The sequence below is a fragment of the Cinclus cinclus genome, chromosome 5 (genome assembly GCF_963662255.1).
Source record: "Cinclus cinclus chromosome 5, bCinCin1.1, whole genome shotgun sequence".
NCBI classification, from domain to species: Eukaryota; Metazoa; Chordata; class Aves; order Passeriformes; family Cinclidae; genus Cinclus; species Cinclus cinclus.
The window spans coordinates 58,808,935-58,836,929 of NC_085050.1; the positions used below are offsets into that span (position 1 = coordinate 58,808,935).

At 47.3% G+C, this 27,995-nt stretch overlaps 1 protein-coding gene across 1 annotated transcript; it reads right to left on the reverse strand.

The window, feature by feature from the left end:
• Positions 1 to 2,018: 2,018 nt before the first annotated feature.
• Positions 2,019 to 26,623, reverse strand: SCD5 (stearoyl-CoA desaturase 5). The gene is made up of 5 exons (XM_062493859.1): positions 26,464 to 26,623; positions 10,866 to 10,996; positions 6,485 to 6,690; positions 3,499 to 3,731; positions 2,019 to 2,964 (listed from the first exon to the last, which is right to left on the reverse strand). Exons 1-5 carry the CDS (start codon positions 26,621 to 26,623, stop codon positions 2,774 to 2,776), a joined length of 921 nt encoding a protein of 306 aa, XP_062349843.1. The 3' UTR covers positions 2,019 to 2,773.
• Positions 26,624 to 27,995: the final 1,372 nt, after the last annotated feature.

Sequence of the window (27,995 nt, forward strand, 5' to 3'; positions counted from 1 at the left end):
AAAATTTGAGGCACCTACTTTAAAAAATCAAGTTTTCCTGTAAAGGCTGACACTTTTTTAATCTACTCTACCACATGGAGAATTTCATCTACAAAAAGAGAGATTCTGGCAGCATAAGCTTCCAGATAAAAGATTTGATTGGCGAGCTTTTTCTTTTCTGAACAATGTTTCTTTAGGTATTTCCAGTTTTTCAAAACCGGGTAACTTGACAATGGCTTCAATTTCAGTTTTCAGATCCCTGAAATGCACTGGAATTGCTGCTGCTTTCGAAATCTTATACCTGGGGGAGGGTGGGGGGAATATTACCTTGTTGTAGCTTCAGGTATTCAGAGTGGCTCAGAACAGCATGGGCCTCTTAGCAAGGCCACTTATTCTTCTTACACCAGGCACTTGACAGGAATGAGCCTAAGGAAGTGCAAGCAATAGCAGTACAAAAGAAAAAATGATAACGATCAACAGGAAATTGCAACAGCAAACTGTGTCTTGGTGCATTCCCTGTAGTTCTGTGGTCAGAAAATTGCACGAAGGAAAGGATGAGAGCACCGGTGAGATCAGGGCTTGCACATTTTCCAAGCTTGGCTCCTACACTCACACCCCAGGTCCAAACCCATTACACACATCACTTTGAAAGCAGGATCCTTATGACTTTTGCCATGGAAGGAACAGCTCTATCTTTCTAACCAGCAGATCAGGAGCCTCCCAGCTCCAGGAGCGTGTGTGTGTGTGTGTGTGTGTGTGTGTGTGTGTGTGTGTGTGTGTGTGTGTGTGTGTGTGTAATTCCTGTCTGTCAAATGGCTCTGACTCCTGATGAATGCACATCAAAACACGTCTTCAGGCACACCTAGGTCTTCAGGCCCATCTCAGCAGAAAAATAAATGAGAATTTACAGCAAAATCTAAGTAAAATATTTAATATTTTTGGCCAAAGCAATGTCCTGCAGTCATGCTGGGCTAATTTAATCTTTCTATTAAAGTAGGATTTTCACATGCAAGACACTTTGCCATCAGCTTTCAGTTTCTTTTCCCCCTCTATCAGCTTGGCCAGGAAGCCCAAAGTAATCAAATCTCTTGGTGCCCTTCCATGTGAAGGCACTTCCAGCCTCCTCTTCCCCTGACATTCAGAAATGCTGAGAGGGGAGGTATTTTGAGCTGCACCAAACACGTAGCTGGAAATGCCAAGCAAAACACTGCTGTAATTCTGATGTGTGATGCACAAAGGCCTTTGCTTTGGGAGATGTTTCCAAATTAAACACAGTGGCCAGGCTAACTCATAACTGTTTATTGTAAATCACTCAAGAGTTTACACATCATTAATGGCAAAATAACACTTTTAAAACACTTGCTGGATGAAAGACAGAATAAAGACAACTCTTTTATATTATATGGCATCATTTGAAAAACAAGAAACAGAACAAAAAAGAAACCATTTTATTTTTTCCCCTCACTTTTGCATCTTTCCTGAAAATATCTGGGCCTGAGTCTCAGTTATCTTGAGATCCCTGCCTTGCCCAGGGTGTGGGGCTGTGTGGTTGGGAGGCAGTGACCTTCTTTATAAATGAAAATCATGCCCTCTATCTTCAAAAGTGCTCCAGTGCTGACAGTACAAAGCCTCTCTTCTGCACTGGCTAACATCTAACACAAAGGGCTATATGTCCCAATAAATCTACATGCCATTTTTTAAAGATTTTTTTCTTTTTTTACTTTTTTTTACTTTTTTATTTTTGGTTAAGCAAGGCAACTGTTAAAATTCAGAAGCTACATAACTGTCTTTATATTTTGCTCAGAAACCAATGGATGTTGCATGCAGCTGAAATATTAGTACGGGCTCTGACTTAGATAAAGGTCAGTTTTCTAAGACCCACTAGTCAAAGGCTGAAAAAGAAATTAAGAGGCCTGTTGTGCAAAAGGAGCTAAAATATGCATGCATCAATGGCCATGACTGATTGGAATATGACTTAGGTCTCCAAACATTGAAACCGAAGCTTTATTTGGCTTAAGACATGGTTGAGCTCTATACATTTACAATTACAATGTATATATGACAACAAAGGAACCATCTCAATATAGCATCAGTTGGTATTTTGGTCTGTATAGAGACTAATCTTCAACACAAAAGCCTGCTCAGCAATAAATGGTTTTCATATTTAGCAAAGACAGCAGTGCACTGGGCTGGCTAACAGGGCTAACAAAAAGAAGAAAGCAGGTTTCCAAACTAACATCTAACTAAACTGAGGGTGATTCTTCCCCTTGGACATACTGTTTTTCATCAGTGGTGTTACTGTCCTTTCCATGAGTTTGCAGCTGACACGGCACACTGAGCCCTGCCCCATCCCCCCAGAAGATGCACCTCCAAACCTCATTGGATTAGCAGTAGGAACAAAAATCTTCCCTAACTGCACTTGGAAAGGACAGGTAGTTCCTTCAACCTGCCAACATTTACCATGAACTAGCAAATTACAACAAACCTGAAACATGGACTACAGTGACTGAAATCAAATCTCTCTCCTGCTTAACTGCAATATTAAATAATATATAACATTTTTACACTTAATAGTCTTAAGGTTGGACATAAGACAGCTAATAAAGAAAGAAGAAATAATAAAAAAAAAAGCTGTGGCCGAATCAATTCCTGGGCAACTAGTTCAGCCCAACCAATCTGAAACAAACAAAAAAATACTTTTACCCAGAGGTAAATCCACCACAGGCACGGGGTCGTGCGCGCACACCCAGCCAGCCACGCGGACAGCAGCGCTGGCACAGCGAAGCGTCACTCCTCAGGCACTGCCATCTCCAGTCCTTTCCTTGCGAGCCTGGATCATCTCCTTTGGAGCCTGCTTGCGGTCAGTGACCAACCCCAGCCAAAACATGAAGTCAATGAACCAGGTGGTGGGGTTGAACTTCAGGCCCAGCTCACTGGCTGAGTAGTCAAACGGGAAGGTGTGGTGGTAGTTGTGGAAACCCTCACCTGAAAAACAGAGAGGGAGTTTAAAGGACACACGGCTGGCACTTCTGTCAACACAGGAACACGCTCGGGCAGGACACTCCAACACCCATTTCCCACATCTTGCATCTCGTAGAGGTCATGCTCCACCCCAGACCTCTGGGGCGGACCAAAACCAGAGTCCATTTCAGTGCTCTGGGCTTTCCTCCCCAGTAGGAAGGGGTATGTCCCACGCCTCTATGCTCAGGGAAGAAAAACAGAAGTGCTTCAAGAGGGGAGACACACAACTGAGTCAGAAGTGAGGTCACTCACTTCTGCTGCACTATCTGCTGAGCAAAGCTCGCAGAGACCTTCCCAGAGACCACGTGGTGGTATCTCAACCTGGGCACCATCAGTAGAACAAGGGCACCTTCCTCTAGGATGCACAAGCTCCGGCCTTCTCCAAACCCTGGCTCCAAGCGGTGTCCAGCTGCAGGCACCCAGAGCCCCAGCCAGGGTGAAACAGGATGGGACATCCCTCTGAGCAGGCAGAGCTGTGCCCAAGGCTGCAGCACTCACCAATGGCTCCCAGGGTGACCAGGGTGTTCTGCCTGGGGTTGATGTTCTTGTCGTAGGGGCGGTTGCCGTACATGTGCGCGGCGCTGTTGACCAGCCAGGTGACGTTCAGGGAGATGGTGTACCGCAGGATGGAGGCCAGGAAGTAGGCATTCCACAGGCTCTCACCCCACAGGTACCACGGCACGATGGTGGGGATCACAAAGCACATCAGCACAACTGAGCTCTTGTAATACCTAAGGGCGTTACGGGGCGAGAAGGGAAAAAGGAACGCAAAGTTAAGACCCGTCTTGTTCGCCCCCTTATGAAAGGTTTAAAATAGACCCCTGCTTTTTTTGAGTTTTCTGAAAGGGATGAGGAAAAACAGAGTTTGGATTTATAAAACAGTTATTAGTTTTAGCTTTTATATTTTTCCAGAATCTCTGCTGCTTAGTGTGTAACCCTGAAACTTCATGTTAGGTGTTAGTAAGTTCTCTTCACAGGGCAGTTAGACAAAATAATCCCTTCCCAGCTAGAGAATCAAGGACACCCATTACCCAAAAAGCAGAAACAACAGCGAGGGAAAGGGGGCAACCCAGGGGATGAGACTTCATAGCCCGGGGCTGTGGTTGGACAATTGACCCCAATATGTACATGAACCAAAACTTATAAAAGTGTAAAACTCGTGACAGAGATCCATCTTGATTTGGATGCAGCCCTGGCTGGGCTCTTGCACTGACCAAAGTGTATTCTTTCAATAAACACTTATTTTATCCCTTTTGCTCATCTAGTTTCTGTTCCAGATCAGCCCTTCCAGGCATCAAAACTCTTCATTCCCTGAAAGTCTTTTGATAAGAAGAACTGTAATTTTTATTTGACAAAAACAAATAAAGAGCTTTCAATTAAAACCCACAGAGGACTGGAAAAATGTTAATATTATCAGTATTTTTGGAAGGAAAGATGTTTTTATGAACACATTCTCATCTGTAACACATGAGGTAGTTTTGATCATCTTGTGCAAGAAATAAATCAACCTCTTACCTTGCAAGTTCTTTTCTTGATGTATTTTGTTGTTGTTTGGAAGTTGTGTCTCACATCCTGAGCTCCAGGAGGAGATCTGCAGCTCTACAGCAGCACCAGCTGTGATGAAGAGGTCATTCCTCATATCCCTCATAGAACTCAATCCTCACTTACCTGAGCTAAGGCCCTCCAAGCAAACAAGTTCCCTTTCTTTGCTCCACCAAAGGTACCAAATAATTTCCCACTCATATCACTGACTTATGATAATGTTTGCAAACCTCATCAGTTCCAGGTCAGGATTTAAGTAGAGCTGAAGGAGAAAAATACTTTCCAGTCCAGAAAACTCTTTAAAGTTCAAAGCCTCTACCACTCTGGGGAACAGAATAAAATATGAAAAACAGCTTATCAGGCACCAATTAAAACTATCCTGCAAGATGGAGGAACCCCAGACCGAAGTCTTTGATGAAGGCATGAAATGTCCCATCTGAACAAGCATCAGAGTACATTGTCTCCCTCTGGCTGAAACATCCACCTTGGAGTGAGAAACCTCCTTACCTGGAGTGCAGGGAAATCAATGCCTTGACACATGCCTGGGGAACATTGCTGCTTTAACCACATGAAAACTTTGACATGGAGACACCTCACCTGTGAGCTCCTCTCTCACATCACTTGCAGGATTATTGCTTCCTTACTCACAGAGGGTAGGTTTTGCTGTCAGTTGTGCCTGGAGCAGTACTGTGATTTCAGCTGAAGTGATGTGGTTTTAAACTGACTGAGTGGTGCCTTGTCCACAACTCAGCAGCACCACTAAATTCAGCAAAGCTAACAATTTGGCCTTAAACCAAAACATGACAAGAAGGATTTATTATGATTCTTAGTGATCTGACCTGCTAGTTTTTCCACGCTGTCAAAAAAACCCCAACACTGTAACCTTGTAGAAAGGAGAAACCCAAATGCTGGGTAAGGGACAAAGTCCTAAATCCAAATCCAGAGCAAAGGCATTTGCTAAGACAACTTTCCTGCAGAAAACACACTTCTTCACTAGACAATCTTTGCAGCATGACCAAAGCAGTAAAGCCTGCTTCTCACAGGATGCTGTTGTCTTGGAAAAGGTAATAACTAGGAGGAGCTGCAGCAAACTGCAAGGGAGCTGTTGCAAAAAGGCACTGCCAGCTGAGGAACCAGTAAAAGCAACCATACGTGGAGGGAAGTATTCCTCACTCCTGGAAGATTTCCATTACAAGGGTAATTTTTTTGCCTCAGAGAAACCTGTGCAGCAGCATAAAAAAACCCCTGATTTTTAGACTTCACTGACTGCTCCCCTCACTCAGAAAATACACAGAAATGGCTTTAAGCAGTTTTCCAAAGTGTCTGGATGAAATGCTTGCAAGCAGAAAGTCTTCTTGTGCCTAAATTGCAGGTACTCATGTAGAGCATAAAGGATGTTGCTTAATTCCCAACTCTCACAGGGTACGAAGCAAACTGAGCTAGGACTGTCCTAATTCCCAAGGGAGATAATTAATCCTGTATAGAATAGCAGTCTTGGGAGAGGTGGCACTTGGCTTGCACTGGCCCAGGGATGCCAAAGGGGACTTTGCAGAGTGAAATGTGCACTTCTGTGCTAAGGCAATTAGTGATAGCAGAGTTTGCTCCTGTGATCAAAGAAGGCTAAGATCTGAGCAACTGTTTTCATAGCCTGCGAGGACAGTCAACGAGCAACTGTTTTCATAACCAGCCCTGGCTTTTTGGGAAATCAGAGGCACAAGGACAGGGCTCACTGCTTGTGCCACAGAGCCTGCGAGGACAATCAGCAAGTGTCAGCCACGTGGGAATAGTGGGGGCCAGAGGAAAGGCATCCTAGCACCTGCAGTCAAGGTGGCAGGGATATCTCAGAGAAGAAAACAGAGAGACGAAAACAAGGCATGAGCCACAACCAGACCACCAGGATCTCTGCACGCCCACCTCATGAGGGCCCAGCGCTTGCACTCACTTTCTCTGGAACCTGACCACAGGGTCATCCAGCAGGTCAGTGAAATCCAGCTTCCTGCCCTTCTCGATGACGTCGCGGTGCTTGCGCACGAAGAGCCAGCCAATGTGGGAGAAGAAGAAGCCCCTGCGGGCGTTGTGCGGGTCCGCGTCCGTCTCTGAGTACTTGTGGTGCACGCGGTGGTCTCGGCTCCACTCGTAGATGTCGTTCTGCACAAAAAAAAAATGGGGGGGTGAGAGGAGAGAGGCCTGGCATCACGGCCTCCGGTCCTCTCAGACACAGTAACAGCAGCAAGCCCCTCTCTGATGTTCCTCACAAAAGGTTGTTGGCTAAAACCCCCAGCTCGGCAGCCAGCCAGCCCATTGCACACCGCTCCTGCCAGTCCCCGCACAGAACGGACCTGATCTGGGAACTGGTGACACAGACTGGACAAGTCTCAAGGCTGGAAATGGCTGTTAGAGTCTCTTGGGAGTTACCATCATCAGTCTGCCCTGGGTGTCTGAGGATGGGCTGCAGGGACTGGGTACATACACATTTACATTGTTATTTTAAGACTGTGCTGTGGGGAACCTTGTATATTTATTTTCAGGGGACTGCTGTACAGAGGCTCTCAGTTCTGGCATCCTCCTTCTCAGCTGGTTGCAGCTGGTGCCCTCCAGGCACAAACACAGAACTGAAAATGGGACAGAGCTTGTGGATCACTACAACTACTGTAGTGAACAACACGACACTGAAATGCCTTATGGCTGTAAATGGAATCAGGTAGACTGCAGGGAGGAAGGGATGGACCACAATTTCACACTTGGATCCATAAAGAGAGACTTTCTGAGTTCTTTCAGCCAAAGGGATTTCTGCCTCCTGGTTTGCTCTGCAGGATGCCCTGGACTAAACTGGTGGCTTTTGCCGTGGTGCTGAGCTATTAGCGCAGGACATTGTAAGCACATCCAGCACTTGCAAACCTCAGACCACATGCTCATCTAAGAACTGAATTGCTCAACACCAGCACCAAAACATGGAAATGTCATTTAATGCCCAGATCCACAGGAGCGTGAACTTCAATCAGAGAGTTCTTAGCAGAGGTTGTATTTCCATCTCTGCAGTCAGGGAGGTACCCAAGCAGAAATACCCAAGGAAGGAAAGGCTTGGGTTACTTTTATAGGAGCAGCACCCACAGCCACCAACCACAGCAGCTTTGCTCCCAGTAGAACTGAGCAAGCCATTTACAGTGTCTCTTAAAAAAGAACAAGACATCACCCATCTGGGTACTGAATACAGCACAGGACACAGCAAGCACAGGATAATGAAACTGAGTGTACCTGTATTTTGTGGGGCAAAAGCCCTGTGCTGAAAGCATTGCAGAAATCATTGCTCTTTCAGCTACCAACATTTGAGAGAAAGCACTGAGGGGACTCTGGGAACAACTGCAAAGAGCAGCTAAAGGATCCCGCTAGAATGGCTCCACGTCCAATTTCAGCTTTGCAAAGATGCTATCTGACTGCAAGAGCACACCAGGGACAAGTGAGGAACAAGAGCCCTGGAAAGATCTCAGCTCCACTGCATTCAGCTATGCTCAGCCCTTTACTGTTTTCATGTAGTGAACACAGTGATGCTGGGAGTGGGCTGGGGATGAGTGGGACATTTTTCTGCAGCACTGATGCATCTAAGCCACTGAGAGGAGGCAGCAAAGATTAGCCCCTTGCCAGCAGTACTCCAGTGTGTTGCACCTTAACTATCTCACTGCATGAGAAAACAAAGTAAACTGCAAAAAAGCAAAGGAAGTCACCCAAATCCTCAGCGAGAACAAGGGGAGGCCTCTACCTTTCTACAGAGAAATCAAAAGGAATGAAAACCCCATCACTGCTTCAAGTGACTTCAGTGGGAATATCCATATGACTGGAAAATGTCAACATTAAGTAACTTAAAAATAAAAGAGGGTAATGCAAGAAGCACACTTAGAAAAGGTCTTCTTTCTTAACCAGAAATAATTTTTCAAGTGAGACTATTGATCAGTTTGTCACAAGAGCACTTGATGAAGTTGTTTGTGGGGCAGCAGATAACCAGGAAAAGCAATGATACTGTGAGAAATTAACTTGGCTTTTCATGCCAGAGCAAATGCCTGCAGAGCTGGCAAAAAAAACTCGATTCCCCAGATGAAAGGGTTAGGAAGCTGTGAAACAACTGAAGTGCATCTAATTAAAAACCACAAAGGCTAAGAGGAAATAAAGGCCTGAGGCTAGAACTGTTGACAATAAACACACTAAGAACTGGAGCACAGCATGTGTAAATATGCTCTGAGCGTATTACTAGCAACCATTTTTCAAGAACACATCACTTCTGATCGAGTTTTGGGCAAACACAGGGGTGAAATCCCTTCCGAAGCAGAAAGCAACAGCATCATGCTGTGCCAGTGGTGCAGCCATGAGGTTTCATTAGCAGGTCCCTTAACAAACCTGCAGACTGAAATGTGCCAGTTTCACTGGGCTGTCTGACAAGTGTCTGTATGCTGACACAGATTTCCACACCACCCCTCCTGGTGTGTAGAAATGCACCCAGCACAAAAGCAGGTTGTGCCACAGAGATGGCACCAGCACAGCCCAGCTGAGGTGCTGGAACTTAAATACTAGGAGATCAATAAGCCAGGTATTACCTATGTCTGAAACAAGTGACACCAAGAAGTAGAGTCTTTCGAAATTATGACAGCTTCATTCTAGACGGAGAAAAGAAACACAGCTCAGCATGCTCCAATCACAAAAAAATCCACAGAGCAAAAGTGGCTGCATCTGATGGTATTCCAGAGGTACAGCATGTCACAGCCCAGGCAGCATAAAGCTAAAACTCTACAGCAGAGTTTATTTCCCCTGCCCTTCAAGAATTCTGAATATTTTCTCCTCATTTAGCATCCAGGGATGCTGTATACATCTCCAATGCTACCTCTTCCTCCCACAGCCAACATGAAGGAGATGGACCTGAAAACTCATCACTCACTGTCTGTTTGTGGTGGTGGAAATAGCCTTTACAGGCAATGGATGTCATGGTAATTAGGAGAAGGCTTCAGATTTAGAGTGGGTAATTTGGCCTTTCCTATTATTTCTGATATGAAGGGCACAAAGGTGGCTTGAAGCTACTTTGAAGTACTTCCCTGCTTCAGAATCCCACTGCATCCTCAGACAAAAGCAGTGATGAGGCCAATGCAGCTGAGAGCAAAATCCATAGCAACAGGGGAGCAGAATGCAATGAATCCCTGTGTGCAGGCTCACTGCAAACAGCTCTACACATTCATTTAAATTACTTGTGAAAGGTAAGATGAGCTGTGTAACAGGGAGGCAGTACCAGAGGCTTCTCAAAACTCCAAACAGTTGTTTAATACACTGAGCAAAGGGCTTGTAAAGCTCTGCAAGGAACCAAGCAGCAGATGGAAAACTGTTCAGAATAAAGAAAGATTATAGTCAAAATGGACACGTTTCCACATTCAAGCAAAAGCATTGTGCTCTTTGTAATGTGTAGAGGGGCTAACTAATTAATTCTTTCCACCTCAAAAAAGAAAAAAATCAAGGATGATAAATGAGCAGTACAGAGGTAGATAAAAGGACTCTTTTCATTCTCTGTCAAGGCAAATTAACAAGAAGTCAATCAACCAGATTGAAAGGAAAAAGATGAAAACTCAGGGCACAACACATACACGGTACACGGTGCCACAAGGGGCTATGGCAGCCAAGCTCAATAAGTTTAATTTTAGTGCAGGTTCCTATCTCTATCCTTACCAGCCAGAGAAGGAACCAAATTCACACTGAGAAGTTCCTGGTTCAGGGCTAACTCCTACAACCAGCTGGGTGCTACACAAGTGTTTCTGTGGTCTAGGACTGCCTACCAGCAAGTACAGAGCTAGTAACACACTTCTTCACAAACGTAATTGAATTTGGCTGGTGAAAAATGCTGCATAAAACAGAGATAAATTAAGATTATGTAGGGATGCCTGCTCTCCTTTCAGGGCACAAAGTCTCCAGCTTCTTGGATGAACAGACTCTTGGTTACACACAGACACATTTGCATTGGGTTGGCCCTTATAAAAGTCTCCGTGTTGTCCTGTGAAGTGTGGGGCCTGACCTGTGCCACAGATCAGTTCCTGGGGTGCTGAGCCTCTGTTTTGCTCACATTCAGCTTGGTCTTAATGTAATTATTGCACTTGGTCTGCCTAGTGCACATTGTTACGTGGGTGGTGAGAGGGGCTCTGCATCCCCTGAGCCAGCAGAATGTGTTACAGCAAATAAATGTCTGTCTTTCTGCCAGATTTTTTTTTTAATTTCTTTTGCTGTCTTTGAGATGAGGGGATCCCTGCACAGCAGAGAGAGAGCTGCCTGGAGGCCAAGAATGTGAAGAAGCTCACCTGGAAAGCCATGGAGTTAGCTGCAGCCAGAAAGATCCTCAATGGCAGCTTGGCTTTGTAGGAGCGGTGGCTCCAGAGGCGATGTGCACCAGCTGTCACACCCAGAGCCGTCATCAGGAAACAGAAATACGCTGAAAGACACAGAAATAAAAACAGCCTGTGCCACGAGGCCAACTGACATTATTTGTGCTCTCCTTGGTGTAAAGATGCTCCTTGCCCTGCCTGCCAACACCTGCAGGGTCACTCAGGAGATGAGGCTGGGCAGATAGGAGGCGAGGTTCTCAGCCCACCTCTGCCTCACAGACTCTGCCTAAAAAGGACAGGCTTATTTTGCAAGTGTAAAATTAAAACGAGAGCAAATTCAAACATTAAAGAATATTACAGGACAACTTCAAATCAATTTACACCATCTGCAGCAATGTGCTGTTTAGCCAGGGCTCCCTGCCACCCTACACAGACAGATATGTTTTGGTTAAAACAGCCCATTTCAAATGCCTAAACAGAGTTACCAGAACAAACAGGGAAAACGAGATCCCCAAAAAGGGGTTTTGTACTTGTGTCTGCACAAGAGTCTGTCCGCCAGGGAACCCTGTTAGACAGGCAGTGGCTTGACAGGAATTCACAGTCTGCTTTTATCAGTATGTAATATAAAACATTTTTCTTTGCAAAAAGAAAACAAATGAATATGTAGGTGTGTGTCTACTGCATCCCTCTATCAACTCCCAGCTCACAGTGCTTGAAATTGCAGCATCTGAGAGAAAATAGAAAGGAAAGATATTTGGGAAAATAACAGCAACCATATTTCACGTTGATTGTCACCCCTGCAGACTGAAGAAGCAAATGGACTTCTTCCGCTCTGCTGGTGGATCCATCAAAAACAGATTTACCCAAACTGCTTGCTGTTATGTCCATGGCCAAAATCCCTGTCGTCTCCTGTACAGCAAACCAAAGCCTTTCTCACAAGATGCAGCAGACAGCTGAAGTCAGGATGTCCCAGTAAAGATGATGCCTCTCTAAAACCTGCTTTGGGTGCCATCATTGAAGAGACAATTCTGATTTTCAGCAGACTGACTGCTCATGGCACTCCTAGGAAAGGCTCATTTGTGCTGTTATGCCCAGTGGACTGAAGTCTAAAATGAAATTAAAATTTCTACTTACCTGAAGAGAGCCACAGAAATTAACTAAAATCATGCATTTTCTCTGCACATTATCTACAGATTTTGCTGAATTTAAAGATTACTCTCAGATCAGTAAAAATGCTGACACCACAATTCTTCACACTCCAGTCTCTACTGCAGAGTTGCAGTTCCTGGTTAGAGCAAGGATTTGGACCTCCATTAAATCAGGGAAAACCTATCCTACCATTTGCTGTGTGTGATGTTGAGCTGTGCAGAAACATCACTAAATAAAGCCTTCCAAATCACTCAAATGACTGCAATTGTGGGAACAGATCTGTGACACACAGAATACAGACATTATCCAGCTAACATAAAAATATTAAGGTTAGAGTCCTGAATCATTACAGGAACATATTTTCTGTGGGCTTTATGACTGGTTAACCTCCTCCTAGTCAAGGGCTGAAATATCCCAGCTTCAGCAGTTTCTTTGCTTCCTTAAAGCACAAGGGGGCTTTTCTCCCACTTCAAAACAACAAATCATTTAATTGACCAAGTGCTTCTCAAGGGCACCCATCCAATTTAATCATGAATGATTGCTTAAAACGAGAATGGAAGATAAATGGGTAAAGTGAGAGATATGTGACGTTAGGGTCTATTTCACTTCCCTGCTCTGTCCAGCGTAAGGAGGAGCCTGTGTGGTAGGTAACAGAGCATATGGAATATCTGCACTGAACACAATCAGAGACAACCCTCTCTGGCCCTTTCCAGTCCCACAGGGACTTGCCAGCCCCAGCCCACTCCTGCAGTGCTCAAGTGATCAAGGAAACAGCTGGGGCTTATACCCACGCACCATGCCTATTTTTTGGCTTTGCAGAGGAGGAATCATAAGAGCAGGCATCTTCCTAATATAAATCCCGAGGGTTGGAGCATCCCCAGAAACAAACAAACAAAATTACTCAGGAGGTTCAGTGTCAGAGCAGAAACAGATCCTGTCATACAAATGCACTGATTGGTGATTGCAAGTTTTGTGATTCTTACAGCAATAGGTGCTCGAAAATAATATTTGACCACTAATTCCCAAAGTATAAATAACCAAGATAACAAATATTTGCCATGTAAGTAATAGGTTTCAAGCTCTCCTTTGCAGAATAAATTAGGATCTCAAACCAAAAATCAGATTACCAACCATTTGATTATATATTTATCATGCACAGCTACAGTACCTGTATGAAAAGAAAGCCACTGCTTACTTACCTGTCCCATTTTCAGGGATAGGAGTGTGTGTAAGGGGTGAACATGTCAGTGAAACACACAAGGATTGCAATGTGGAGCAAAGCAAACAGTTAATAGTAATTCCTCCTTATACTGAAAAAAACCCTCTTAGAAACGTAGCTAAAAGGATTTCCTAAGTAATAAAGACTAAGTAATATTTATTGAAGAATAAAGGGGGGGAAATAAAGCCACAAGAAAAGTACCAATTAACAATCTGGAATTCAAATAATTAACATTCTATTTCTTTTTAATTTAGTGGGATAGCTAATCTACAAAGAGGAAATTGGCAAAATAGCCAGATGTGTCCTTTGCATGTTCTGCTAAGGTCTGACAGGAGCATTTCCAGCCAGCTCACTAGACAGAGCACAGCATAAGCACAGTGATTCAGAACTGGAGCAGAGGGAGAAGCACTTAAAAGAGGGAACAAAGAAAGAGGGGAAGAGAAAACAGTAAGTAAACCTGTGCAAAAGTACAAAAGAGAGACCCAGTGCACAGGGACAGGGAGAGGATGCAAGAGAGACAAGACACACAAGGTTAAAGCAATGTGCAGGCAGGGAGGTGGCAGGTTGCTAGGCTTCCAAAATACTGTGCCTGTGCATAAGTGCTATTTATGGGAACACGCCAGAATCAATAGGCAGAAGATTTTTATTCAACATTCTTATTAATGACCTGAAACAAAGGCAAACAGCATGCTAATTAGAACCGTGGATGATGCTATTTTTGGAGCAGCAGTGGGAGAGCTAAGAAAACAAGTAAGGATCCATGCAGAAACCAGGAAGGAAAGGCTCAAAGTAAAGACAAAGCAAAGTAATGTGGTTTGGAGAGCAGTAATTGGATACGGGGATCTGTGATGAGGATGAGAAGCTGGGGGAAGCAGGAGCCTGAAAAGAGGATCACCAACAGTCCATAAAATATTCCCAGTGGGCCATATGATAAGGCAGCAAGACATCAGTGTGGTTTTTTACAGCAGGCACAGAGGTACATCTCACTGTCAGACAGAAGCAATGAAAACTACACTAGGCAAATAATTAAAAAATTGATGGGAAATCAACAACATCAAACATTTGAGGCACCTTTTTCAGAACAACTCATTATGCATTATGCCCATAGCTGGATTTCCAGAAGAGCTTTACTAAGGTTTACTAAGCCCAGTGCCAAACTCTTCTGAAAATCTCAGTATCCAGGGAACTGGCTTCTTAGGAAGATACGAAGAGATGTTGCCACAGTCTGTATCTACTTCACAGGCATCTGGAAATCATCCTCTGATCTTAGTGGTTGCTTAAACTGGAGCAGATCGCACTCCCTGAAAATTTCAATTCTGTTTTAAGCTAAATATCAAAATCAGAAATTCTTCTGTTCCTGAAAGCTGAGACCATATTAGAAAGATATGTATTTATTGTTTGTGAACCCAGCATATTACAGCTTGATTTTGACTTTTATCTCATTATTTAAAAAAAGAAATCAACCAAAAGAAGATGCTCTACAAACACTGGGTTCATTCTGCATATCTGAACATACAATTCTGGCTCCTGAAAGTGAGGACATGACTGGATGTCCTTGCTCAGCACAGCTGACAAGGAGACACCATGGGATAGCAAGTATCCACACATTACCAATGTCAAGCATAATCCAGTTAGATGGAGCAAATCACAATTATCTCAGAGGGGCGATACATCAGACAGGAAAACAGGAGCAGTGAAACAAGATCAACTGCATGTTCACAGCAGCACTACTGTCAACGTACAAACCATCTTTAAAATACAGAATAATGTCACACAGCTGTTCCCACGGGGTGGCAGCACATAGAGAGAGCCTGGCACCAGCTCACACCCAGTGGCTCTGATCCCCGATCCCAGTGCGTGGATGGCAAGGACAGGAGGGACAGCAGGGCCAGGAGCAGGGAAGGGAATCAGCCCTTGCCAGTCTCACTGCTGGAATCTCTCTCCCATGTGGTTCCCAGTCCCTCCACAGGGACTTGAACACTGCATTCATCCACAGCAAGGTGACTACTCTGAACCTGGCACTTGCCTGGAGAGCCACCATCCTCACAATTTGCTCTCTGTGAGTTGTTCCAAACAGAGATCCCACCACAGCCCTATTTTCTGAAGACACTTTGGGACTGGGCAACTTCTGTGAACCTTTGAGCTTTTCTGCATGTTACAACATGTAAGAAACTTTTTTCTGGTCCTGAAGCAGACTTGGTTTTAAGTCATGACACATCTTACATCATCCAGGACTGGGGTGTATTACATCAGTGCCAAGCAAGCAGGGAAGAACCTCCCAGTCTCTCCAGGACCAACAAGGGGGAAAAACATATGGGGGAAAGTGCTCACCCCTTCAAACCCCTTCAAGACAGAGGTCAGGCCTTGTGAGATCAGAGCAGTAGCTCACCTAGCCCCCATACTTTCTTCTGACAGGGGTAAGGAGAGCTGCTATGCAGAGGAGACTGAGTTAAAGAAGAATTAAAAAATAAATTTAAAAGGAAAAAAAAAAAACACAGACCAGCTATTGCTGCAATAGCACTGCCTGCACACTTCAAGTGGTGGGGATTTCAAGATGTGACATTTTGCACAGACATTATGTGAAAAATAACTACCAAGGCAAGTAATTCCTGGAGGCTGTCCCAGAGCTGTTGTCACACTTGCTCTGACCAGGAAGGTGACAGACCTTGGGTCAAGGATAGCCACCAAGGGTCAGGGCTTTGGTTTTGTGTCTTGTTCCGAGGCCATCAGCCCCATTTAGTCCTGTGCTGGCTGCTGTCCCCTCCTGCCAGCCCCCTGATGCAAAGACCTGCTCACAACCAACTCCAGCATTATTTTGGACATGCTCAGGGAGCAGCTCCTGCAGTGGTGTCTTCACCCTCCAGCTGCTATTTTGGAAAAACCTTAGCTCTTCTACTGCCATCTTTCTGGGGACAGCTTCAGAAGCACGCAGCACTCTGTTCCGATGGACATGACATTCCCAATATTGCTTACCTTCACAGTCTGACACATTCCCAGGCCCAGGCTGAAGTTACATTCAGAAAAGGCTTATACATTTTTACAAACACACACTGCGTCTCCAGCAGTTCAAGGATCAGGAGGCGAGATCCCGTGGATACAGGAGGGAGCCATTTCCTCAGATGTGAATTCTAACCACACTACTGGCAAAGAAAGCACATCTTTTGCTTGGGGAATTAAATTTAACAAATGCAGGGGCTGTGCTTCACCTGTGGACATCTGTTACCTCTTCAACAAGAAGAGGTAACCTCTTCAACAAGTTACCTTTTCAACAAGAGTTGAAGTTACTTCTTCAACAAGAGGGCAGCTGGAGACAGCTGACCTTAAAATGCTGATCATGATGACAACAGCTTGTGACATGACACCATTTGATGGAAAATCTCTCTGTCCACAGTAGCCAGCAAAGTCTCAAGCAAGCTGCTGAGAAATTTTCATCTTAGAACAAGCCATTTTTTCTCCCCTGTATATAAAAGGATACCATAACTTGACTCATTTGTATTAAAAAAAAAGAAAACTGTTAAGGATTAAAAATTACAGGAATGGACATGAAACTTTTGTCTGCTTACACACCAGCATCCTGTGCTTATTCAATCAGATAAAAATTACTTGTTTGGGAATTTTACTAACCAAATGAGTCAAACCCAAAGATTTTCATTATGCTGCAAGAACTGCACAAGACATACAAACAGCAAGTTGCTCAAGCAAAAACATGCAAAGCTGTCTGTCTGACTGCCATAAATATGTAACGCTCCTGTAACTTCCAGTGGTGATTTTTTTCCTTTCTAAAAATTAAATTAAATCTGCATATCCTGTATCTGCCTTCTCTTCCTCACTTGTGGGGTTTTGCTCTTATTCAGGGGCAGATTTAGGACCAATATGACCAGACAAGGGAACATGCTTCCAGTAGTGCTGTGTGGTGCCTAACTTCATTCCCACTGAAATTCAGGGCAGCACTGCCATCCATTTCAGTAGCTGCACCATGTCTAGTCTCTTCTGAACTCCTAAGAGATCCTCCACTTCACCACACACACAGACATAGGCAGAAGATTCTCTTTGGATTTAACACCAGGGCTCAGACCAGAAATGCAGCTGATAATTTTGTGGTGCCTCATATGCTCTTTTATGCTTTCATTAGATAACGTTGAGTTTGGGGATAGATACATTTTCTTAAAATGCCATGTCTGCCCTCAGAATGGAAAGTTTTCCTACCCCCAATCAGGCCAGCAGTCTTCCCAAACACCTCAGTTAAAAATGCTGCCGATGTCACGCACTGCACCAGTGGGAAGGCCAGGGTCAACATGAAGCATTCTTAGATGTAGATTAGATATCAAGTCCCCAGTACACATCTCTACTGCTAAACTCCATAGAAACCTTGGACATCTCTTCCTGCACAGCAAAGAGACAGCAGGGAGCAGTAACATATCATTTAACTTGCAGCATCCTACTAAAAAAAGCCTTATTTCCTGACCTGGAACTACATTTATTAAGGAGGAAGAAATTTTCACCTTAGTCCTTAAATTGCTGCCAAGAAGTTATGTTGAATTAGTGCTCTGGCCCTGGGGTCTCTGGGAAGGAAACACTGCTCTGCTAGCCAACCCTCTGCTCACTGAGCCCTGCTAACTATCAAAGGCTGGCATCAAAAGCTCCTTGGGCTGCATTCAAGTGAGCAAATGAGAATTAAAAAGCACTGGTGTGCAGCAGCAGCAATTCCCTGGGCTGCCCTCCATACAGGTCATGCCAGCTCTCACAGGGAGCTGTGCTTTCCTGTGGAGACCAAACATGTGAAAGCTCAGGCCAGAAAGTTTCATCTAAAATTAGATCTACACATCCTCTGAGCTACTCTAAATTGAGCCAAGAGAGACAGAGATAAGAGGAAGCACATCAAAGGCAAAGGGGAAGCGGATTTTCAGAGCTGCAGGGAAGATGATTTCTGATGATGCCCTGCTCCTGCCCCTCTGTACCGTGGTACAGCTCCAGGAGAAGCCAACTATCACATTCCCTTGGCCCTGCCATCACCAGCTCATGAAATCCAGGGTGCCTCTGCCTGGATGAACATGCCTGCATCTGCATTTTCAGGAACATTCCCCAGAGCCAGCACTTTTGGCTGAGTATACAAAAGACTTTATTCCAGTTGGAATAGCAGAAATGTTCATATTGACAACTGCAGCCAACCTGACATAAAATAAGCCAATACAGCAATGGAAATCGTGACTGACAGCAATTATTCCAGCCAATGTTAGAACTCCCCTAGGAAGGAAATACAGATTCCTTGAACTCACTAGCAACTGAAGATTGCCTTAAGATGCTGAACAGCTTACATATATTTTTAGATCAAAAGAAAAGGCTGGAAGATGCTTTGGCTTCTCTGAAATTTTTGGTGCTTATGTGTAGCCTGTCTCATCTCAGCTGGGTCCTGCATCATCACAAAACCACAGGCAGATTTCACTTCTCTCCCAGTGACCTCACTGCTGTCCTCAATCCCCACTCAGGCTCTGGTGGGTTTTAAGTGCTCTATAAATGCCAATTTTACCTCTTTTTTTTCAGGGACAGAGTACACAGATTGCATGGCTAAGCCATTAGCAGAGCACCCCAGAGCCTTGCGTTCAGCAGACTGCTGTGCCCTGAGGAAGGTTTAGTTATTGTTTAGCATCCCTGTCCAAAAAGGGACAAAGCCAAAGCTTACCCTGTGCAGAACCAGGTACATGACAGGGGAATGCCCTGCTCTGACCCAGTGCCCTCCCCATGACCACCAAAGCAGAGATCTCAGGGGTCTGACTTTCCAGGACTCCACAGTCCAGATGATGTTTCCTTCTGTATCACTGCACCTTGCCTAGATGCTTAGTGTCTGCTCCAGTTGTATGCTATCAGCTGCTACACCTTTTCCTCCCCCTTCCTAAACCAAACAGAGCTCAGAGTAAAACCTATTGCAAAAAATGGCCTCTTCCAACCTTCTCTCCTGGCAATTGTAGCCTCAGAGCTGGGCTGCAAGCACTAAACTTCATTACAAGTAGAAGGCACAAGCCCCCTGTACCCAACAGGTCAGCTAGCCAGAGCTGTCAAGATGGTGCCAGGGCAGAGGAGGAGACCTTGTGTGTGGGCAGGCTGATGCTCCTCGGGGGCACTCACCAGATGATTGCTACCCACATTCCCCCAGTGAATCCTCGCTCTGTCCCTCCAGCACAAACAGCCCTGCCCCAGCCCAGCTCTGCTCCTCCAGCGAGCTCTAGCACTCAGAACATCATCTGAGATGCCACTGTCCAAAAATGTATTGAGAAAATTCCTCCAGAAATCCCCATCCTCTGCTGTTGAAGCCCCTGCACAAGAGGGATGGCAGGCACATGATTCCCCATGCCAGCATCACAAACAGCCTTCTCCCCTGTTTCACATCAGCTTTGCTTTACTTAGCACAGTAATTGGTAATGTTTCACTCTCCAGTGGGGCAGCACATTTTATTGTTAGCCTACATGCTAAAAATAAAATCTGATTACAAGAAATTACTTGGCTTCTATTATAACATCAGTGTTAGTTACAAGTGCAACTGTGACTGCAGGGAGGATAGGCAAAGTGGCAGAGATGAGGAACCACACTGAATTCAATGCAGCAAGCAAGCCCCTTGAGACTTCTCCTGCAGAAAAGTTCATCCTGACTCATCCACTGAAACTCCTCAGAGCCTGTATTCTGCCATCCCCACCTGCACATGCAACCAAAGATAAAAAGCTAGAGTCAGAAATCCCTGATGTCTCCCCAGAATTACCTGCACCAGCTCAGGGACTGGTGGACCATGGCTAAAGAAGGAACTTTATGCTTTTGTGGCCTTCGGCTGGGCTTTTGCGTGCTTGCCACAGCCAGCTCTGGGGGTGCCAACAAACCTTCCCTTCAAGGGGCTTCTCCACAGGAATGCCTCTCCCAAGCCCACAATGTCAGGGGGCAGCCCAAATGCCAACAATCCTGCCAAATTCTGACAGGGATTTCTACCTTTGCTGGATCCAGCTGTCATCTCTGTCCTCATCACACAGATCAAAGGGAAAGAGTGCTTGAGGTTCTTGTGGCTTGGCTGTAGCACGGGTCAGAGCAGCCCAGCAGTTCTTTGTGCTGGGTGAACATCCTGATGTCAAGCACACATAGCTTCACTGCAGGAACTCTTTAGGAGTGCCTTGAACCCACTCCTGAGAGCAACAGGACCAAAGGACCATCACACACATCCAGGGCTCAGCACACACACATGGAATGGAATTCCTTCCCCATTCCTTTGCCGTGCTTGCAGTGACCACGTGATATCAGCACACAGAACAGAGGGAAACAACACAGGAGCACCACCAATGCACTGGGAATGAAATCAGGATAAGGAACAAAAACATACACTTAGAGCTGAACATTGTGACAGACAAGACCTTAAGGAACCATCTCCAGCAAGAGTTAAAAACAGAGAGGAGTGAACACTGGGGAAGGGAAAACATCCAACAGGCAGGAGTGCCCTCAATAGGAGATACCTCAGAGCAGGATTCTGGAACAGACCCAGGAACACTTGTGTGACTGCATCCATCATATCTATTCCATGAAGAGGCTGCCCAGGGAAGTGGTGGTGTCTCCACCACTGGGTGGATTTAAAAGATGTGCACTTATGGTGCTTAGGGACATGTTTAGTGTTGGACTTGTGTAAGTTAGTGCAAGCTAATGGTTGATTTTTATGATCTTAAAGGTCTTTTCCAACCCAAGTGATTCTGTGATGCTGCTCTATCTGTGCATTATGTGAGGGTGTGTTGCCAGTTTTACCATGGACACAGAGCTCAGACCATTCCCAGACATGTTACAGCCAGCCCCAGATCCGGGGCTCATGCCATTTTTAAGGAGAGAAACTACTTTGTTCTTGTTACAGATGATGGGAGTTCAGCTCTTGATGCCAGGACACAAGGAACAAGCAAGAATTTGGCTATTAAGAGTGACAACAGTATAACTACAGTTTCAAATGGGCCAGGGGAGGAAAATTCAGTCAAAAACTTCTCTGGAGACAAAAGCAGGGCTACTCCCCTGTGCAGATGTCCACCTCAGAGATGCAGATGCAACTAACATTCAAGTGCTCCACCTCTTCTCTACTTATCATCTAGTGGACCAGCTGCAGTCTTGAACTGCTGAAAGCATGGTGGAGCTGGGGGCTGATGGACAACAAGGCCAGCCTCTGTATTCCACAGAAATCTCCTAGAGCTCCTCTCTGCTCATGGCTGGGGCTGTTCTGGGAGCCAGCAAACAGGAGATCACTGCAGGGAGTAAGGAGAGGAAAGGTCCTTCATTAAGCCCTTCCCATTAAGTATCCAAGATAAATGCATTTTTTCCCAAAACCTCACCAGCAGAAATCACCTGAGCATAACCCACTGTCAGGCCACAGTGGAGCATAAACACTCTCCAGAGTGGCAGCAGGAACAACAGAGAATTTTCCATCAAATGTCTCCATTTCACTGTGTGTGAAACAGAGACAGCATTTCCACTCCCCTTCATCCACAGAGGTACCAAGGGGAGCTTCCCTGGAGCTAGGATTTTTTTATTTACAGCTGTCTGCGCAGAGTTTCCAACACCGTGCGTAGAAATGGTTTGGGACTAAAACCAGTTAATAACCAGAAAGCCAGCAGGTGGCACTCAAGAATATCCAAGACTCGGGAATCATGCAGGACCAATAAAACTTGCATCTGCAGTGCACAACAGCAACCAGTGTCTCATTACATAGGCGTGCTACCTATCAGCAGCCTGAAAAAGAGGCAATAACCCAAAGTGCTTAGACCACAATTGCTTTAATCTCTTTTATTGAAAGGATTCAGGCATCCCAGGTGGGATCCTGACTCTTGCCTGTGAGCAGTTTGCATCTCAGCAGTGGTGTAGCTGGGCAGCGCCTCTGCTCTCCCAGACATCCAGCACTCGTGCATGGGGAAAGCTGAGGATAAGCATGGCACATGGCCCACCATGGCTGAACATGAACAATCTGGCGCCCTCACGAGCACTAAAACATCTCCTAGACGCTGCTAAAACAATGGCAGCAAGCCTCCCTTCCCATATGAGCACCATTAGGGCAAGGCCACCCTCCTTCCCAGTCCCAGGCTCTGGCAAGGCACAGCAGGTGTGACATCCACTCCTCCCTCAGGCAGCTCAGCCAAGCGCATCCAGGTGGTTTGGGATTTCTGGGTGACCACACTGGCTCAAGTTTTAAAAGCTGTTCAGCAGCCTCAAATTAAAGGTTCTAAAGCAGGTAAACAGCCTAATTTCTTTTGCAGTGGAAATGTTTCCTAGAATTAATTTGGCTACTTCAAGTGCTTGTTCATGAGCCTTCCACAAAGACTAAAAACCACCTTTTTTCCAACCAAAATCTGAGACACTCATGTGATCCCCCAAATGGAGTCTTTAAGAAGTTATCATGAGCCCACCAAAAGCTGTGAGCAGCTGTTAGCATCAGGCCCTGCAGTGAAACATGCTGGTACTTCCCTCTGTACAAGGATTTTAGAGTTTTTTAGTTTGCTTTCCTAAATCAAACAGATAAACCTCACTGGGACTGCCACAGGGTGGACCTGGCTGGAGCAAGGAGATTCCTGGCTAAGAAGCATCATTTAATGGCACATTACTGTCCTAGGAGATGAGCCTTGCACAGTTTCCTCCCAAGTGACCTCTGGAAGGTGGTGCAGCATGTCCAGCTCAAAAGAGGACAGTGAGCCACAGCCCCAGCTGGCCACAAGCACCCCTTTGCACTCCTGGAAAATCTGCATGCTTGGCTCAGCCAGCCCCATCAACAGTGAGCTGTTCCCACCCTGTTTCAGTTCCTCCTGGGAACCTGGAAAGAATGGTGATGTCTCCCTTTCAAACCTCTGTGGTGCTGAGCACCAGGGGGAAGGCAGCAGGGTCTTCTCCACCCATCCCTGCACCAAACCACAAGTCAGGCTGGCAAAGAGCAAGGCAAGAGAGCTCCCAGTGAGCCTGGGCTGCTGCAGCAGGGGATATCCAGCATATCCTCTGGGCCAGTTCCACAGCTGTCCCACGGGCACAGCCTGGGGCTGCTCCATGCCTCACACACACCATCTTCTGCCTCCCGGGTCAAGGCAGCTCCCAGCTCATGGAAAATTTTGACATGAGTAATTTCATTTTTTTTGTTCAGCTTGCACTGAAACCAAATTCCACAGAGATTCTAGGATGGCCCTGAAAGCCTGCGTTTTAACCAGCTTATCTGTACAACCCTTCAAAGATAACCCAATTCCCAGCTCTGCACCAATTCACATCCCCAGCTCTGCACCACCCAGAGTCCTGTTTGGGTTACCTTGTGCAGCCCCAGCTCCACGTGGGGTGTGGGAAGCTGCAGCAGGGGCCTCAAGGTGCTGGTGCGGGAGGCAAGGGGAACAGAGGAGCACAGATAATCCTGAGTAAACAGCCAGCTGAGCCTTCCTTGGCAGCGCTTCCCCATTGTCTATTATGTACAGCTGGACAAATGTCAATAAATTACCAATGGAAATGAGCCCTGCCGAGCAGGCAGCTTGGCCTCAACAGCTGTTTTCTAGGTGGCACAGTGGCATTTCAGCTCCACTTTGCAATCGGTGCTGCATCAGCTGCCTCCGGGGGTGGGAAGGGAAGGAGGAAAGCAAGCCCTGCACAGAGGGAGGGTTTGTACCCGGCCTCCCCCAGGGGAGAACACAACAAGGGGTGGGTATCTCGGGGGAGGAAAAGGTAGAAAGCCAAGCAGGCAGTGGTGAGTCATGGCAAGCTGTCGGCTTCCTGCCAGACTCCACGGAGGCCACAGCCAGCACTGGCATCCCACTCCCAGCACCCTTGTTCCTGCACCTTATCCACGGGGGAGCAGTGGTGGGCAACACGGAGTGGAGCAATGCAAGGGCTCGCACGGGATCACTGGGAAGCTTCCTGCGTCCCAGGAAAGCTTGGGAAGAGAAAGAAAACCAGAGAGGGATGCATGGAAGACTGCAGCATACACACATCCGTCCCTGCGCTACCTGACACTGCTCTGATACCATCCAAGCTTGCCAGCATGCCAGCCCTGCTCCCAAGGCTGGCTGGCAGCCAGAGCCCACAGAAAGGCAGTCTCACAGCTGATCTGCACAGGGAAGGAGATGTGGAGAGCTGGGGAGGGCAAGGGACACGTCTGATTGACACTTATTCCTTCCAACACAACCTCACTGGTTGGCTCCTTCCACACCGAAGTGAGTTGGGTTTGTCCACTTAATCAACAGCCACCCTTTTTTATCACCCTGAGTCGCTCAGGGGGACCTCAGAAACAGGTCACCAGCATGACAGCAAGCTAATTTGTCTGATATATTCTGCAGGAGAGTGTGTATTTTCACGTTGCTCAGCACCTCTGAGGGGAGCAGAGCTGGCAGCAGCCAGATGCCAGAGTGGCATGCAGTGTCCAGGACAGCTGGAGCCAGAGCACTCACTCCCTGCTGCGAATCCCCTGTAAAAACCACCCACCAAACTCCTGTAAAAACTCTGTGGTCTGCTCTAGAGTGGCTGTTAAAAATAATGATGTCAAGAAATGAGAGGGTCTCACTGTCAGAAGGAAAGGCATTAAGCTGTAAAGTCATTGAGAACTGTTTATTATCTAGAGTCTGTTTAATCTCCACCAGGAAAAGATACCTGGGAGGATAGAGGGCTGAATTGGTAATTCTGTCCTTTGCCTCCAGCCTCAGGGATTTTTGTGACTAAACACAGTGAAATCAGAGATGATTTCAAATTGTCTTCTTGGAAAGGCAAAACAGAAAAAGAAAGCCCACCTGCCTGCACACAACAGGACCTAAAAGGGTTGAAAGCAGACCACAGGCTGTGCATTCCAGCCGCACAGCTCCCACAGGCTCTCCTGGTCTCCCTGATCACCAAGCTGTGGCCAAGATAAACTATGAAAAAAAAAAAAAAATCAGCCTGAGCACAACCAAGAACAGGGAGGAGAGGAGAAGTGTTTACAGGAGGAAACTATGCAAAACACAACCACCCCACAAACCTCTTCTGGTCATGAGCAAGGCAGGTGAGGGACTGTGCAAACCAGGTTGCCAGTCAAATGCAGGTGCCCTCCAGGGACCCAGAAACTGAGGATGGGAACTGATGGAAAGATTCATTTCCCAACTGCAAGCAGCAATGGTGGAGATTTTTAAGACAGACTAACAAAAGCTGAACCTGTGAAAAAGAGATTTAGGATTTCTCCAAACAGAAGGAATAAGCCTGACTTTTAAAGCATTTAGATGGGGCTTTTGAAGAGTCACCTCGACAGTAATGATGGCAGCCTAACAACCCAAATTCCACGTCTGTGAGTTCCTGAAGCAGAGAGACCCTTATTTCCTCCATATAAAATAATCCCAGGCTGTTATATTCTCCACTGACCTTAAAGTAGGTTATTTATCCAAGAAATTGCATCACCTGTAGGCAGCACTCAAGTTTTTACCCTCTTGGCCACCGAGATTGATATGAATCAACATACAGTTGTGCCTGCTGAACAGCGATGCTGACATTCACCATCCATTTGGTCTCACAAACCCTGATAAGCCTTGCACAATACTGCAGCTCTTCTGTGTAGCAGTTTCTCCCAGCACCATTCTTCTGTGGAGAAAAGAGGACCTCACCACTGTGGGATGGAAGAAAAGACGCTATATTTCTATATTTCATATCCTCTTCCCCAAACAGAATCCTTGGCTTTTTTTCGCGGCTGGCAGGACAGACGCTGCAAGCCATCTCCCCTCAGGAAGCACAGCGTCTTATCGTCTCTGTGCCAGCACCTTACAGCTCTTACTCGACTTTCACATCTTCCCTAAGGAAATTTCCTACCACCTCCCGCAAGAAACAAACGACGAGCCGATTTTCTACTCGGAACCGGAGCAGAAAACCGCGGGTTGTTCAGAAAGTGACACGGTGAAACAGCAAAGGGACGGCCAGCGCGTCCTCCCTTAGACCTTCAAACCGAGACATCAGCGCCCGACTGGGATTTTTAACTAAAAAATAAAAACCCTGATAAATGGAACGGGAGGGAGAGCGCCTCCTGTTTCTACAGCAACCGAGAGCCCGGCGCTGGCAATGGCAATGGCAATGGCATCCCGGGAGCTGCCGGGGGGGGGGGGGGGGCTGGGGAACAAAAGCCACCGCGGCAGCGAACAGGGGACGGGCACGGGGAAACCGAGCGGCGCCGCTGGCCCGGGCTCCCGCCGCCCCCCGCCCCACCTGTAGCGCATCCCCCGCACTCACCCCAGAGCAGGGTGAGGATGTGCGCCCGCGGCACCAGGCTCAGCGCGTACACGGCGCCCAGGTGCAGCAGCCCCATGAGCACCACGTTGCGCCAGACGATGGCCTGCCCTCCGCCCGCCGAGCCCGCCGAGCCGCCGGCCGCCCTCCGGGCCGCGGCCATGGCTCCGGCCGGGCACCGGGGAGAGGCGGCGGCGGCCCCCGCGCAGCGCGGCCCCGCAGCGGCTACGGGCGGCCGGGCCGCGCCGCCGCATCTGTTGCCGCCGCCGCCGCCTCCATGGAGCCGCCGCGCCGCCGGCTGCGCCCCGCACCGCGGCGGGGACGGGCGGGGGGCGGCCGCGGGCACCGCATAGCGACAGCCAATGGTGGCCCCGGGCCGCCCGCTCCGCCCCGGCTCCTGCTCCGGCTCCGGCTCCGGCTCCGGCTCCGCCCGCGGCCGCCCCCCGGCGCGCCCCCGCGGCAGCGCGGCCCCACCGCCCGGCCCGCTCCGCTCCCGCTGGCAGACAAAGGTGTCCGCGTTTAATTTGGAAGCCCGTGCCATCGAAGTAAAAGATGCCTCTAGGCAGGAGCAGGTGTTGGGGAGGCGGTGGGTGAAGTTTCCTGCCTGGGAGGGACAAGGGGCGCGCTGAAAACCAGCGCACAGACAGGCAGCGAGCTGTCGGCAGCGCACCCCCGAGCCGAGAGCCGCCGCGCTCGGTGTTTACTCCGTCCCGGCGCGGGTGGAGCGGCGTTGTTTCAGCGCTCGGCTGTGGTTTCGTGGGGCGGCCGCCCCTCCGTGTCCCCTCCGTGTCCCGTGCGGGAAAGGATCCCGGGGATGCCGGGGGAACCTCGTTAGTGGCGAGTTCAGCGCTGGCAGAAGGGTGGCACGGAGGAGCTCGCTGTTACGAGCCAGGTGCTTCACCTGCCGCGGAGTAAGGACATCCCGCACGAGCCGCATACGGAGGGTTTAAGTCACCGGGTGGGAACTAGACACTGATTCCAGATAACACGTTTGCCTGTGATGCGTTTTGTTTAGTGTTGAACGCTCCTGGGAGGAGCGAAGGGAGGGAGGGAGCGGCCCATCTGCTCTCCGCCCTGACTGGGACCAGATTTTCCATGATTTCCAAGCCATGTCCTTCCATTGCTGCTCCAGGACCGCAGAGGAAGGCGATTTAACTTGCACTCCTGACCTCTTCCAGGTGCCCAAGGCCAACTGTCAGGCTTATTTCAAGTGTACCTAATACTGATCTAATACTCATCTTCCTGTTTGGACTCTGCAATCTGTTGTTGGGGGCAGGCAGGAGAGAAGACTTCATCCTTTAATGATTTTTCCATCCCTTGCACAGCAGCAGATCCCCAGCTGCTGCTGGGCACGCCAGGCAGAAGGAACCTGCACAGCCCAAGCTCAGCTCTGCACACCACGTACAGGATGCCCTGAGTGTTTAAGGCAGGAATATCAGGGTTCAAGGTGAATGAAATGGGAATGCTACCAGGCAGCAAGGAAGTATGGAGACCCAGGGAGCACATCTCTCTGAAAAGGCAGGATGTAAACTGTT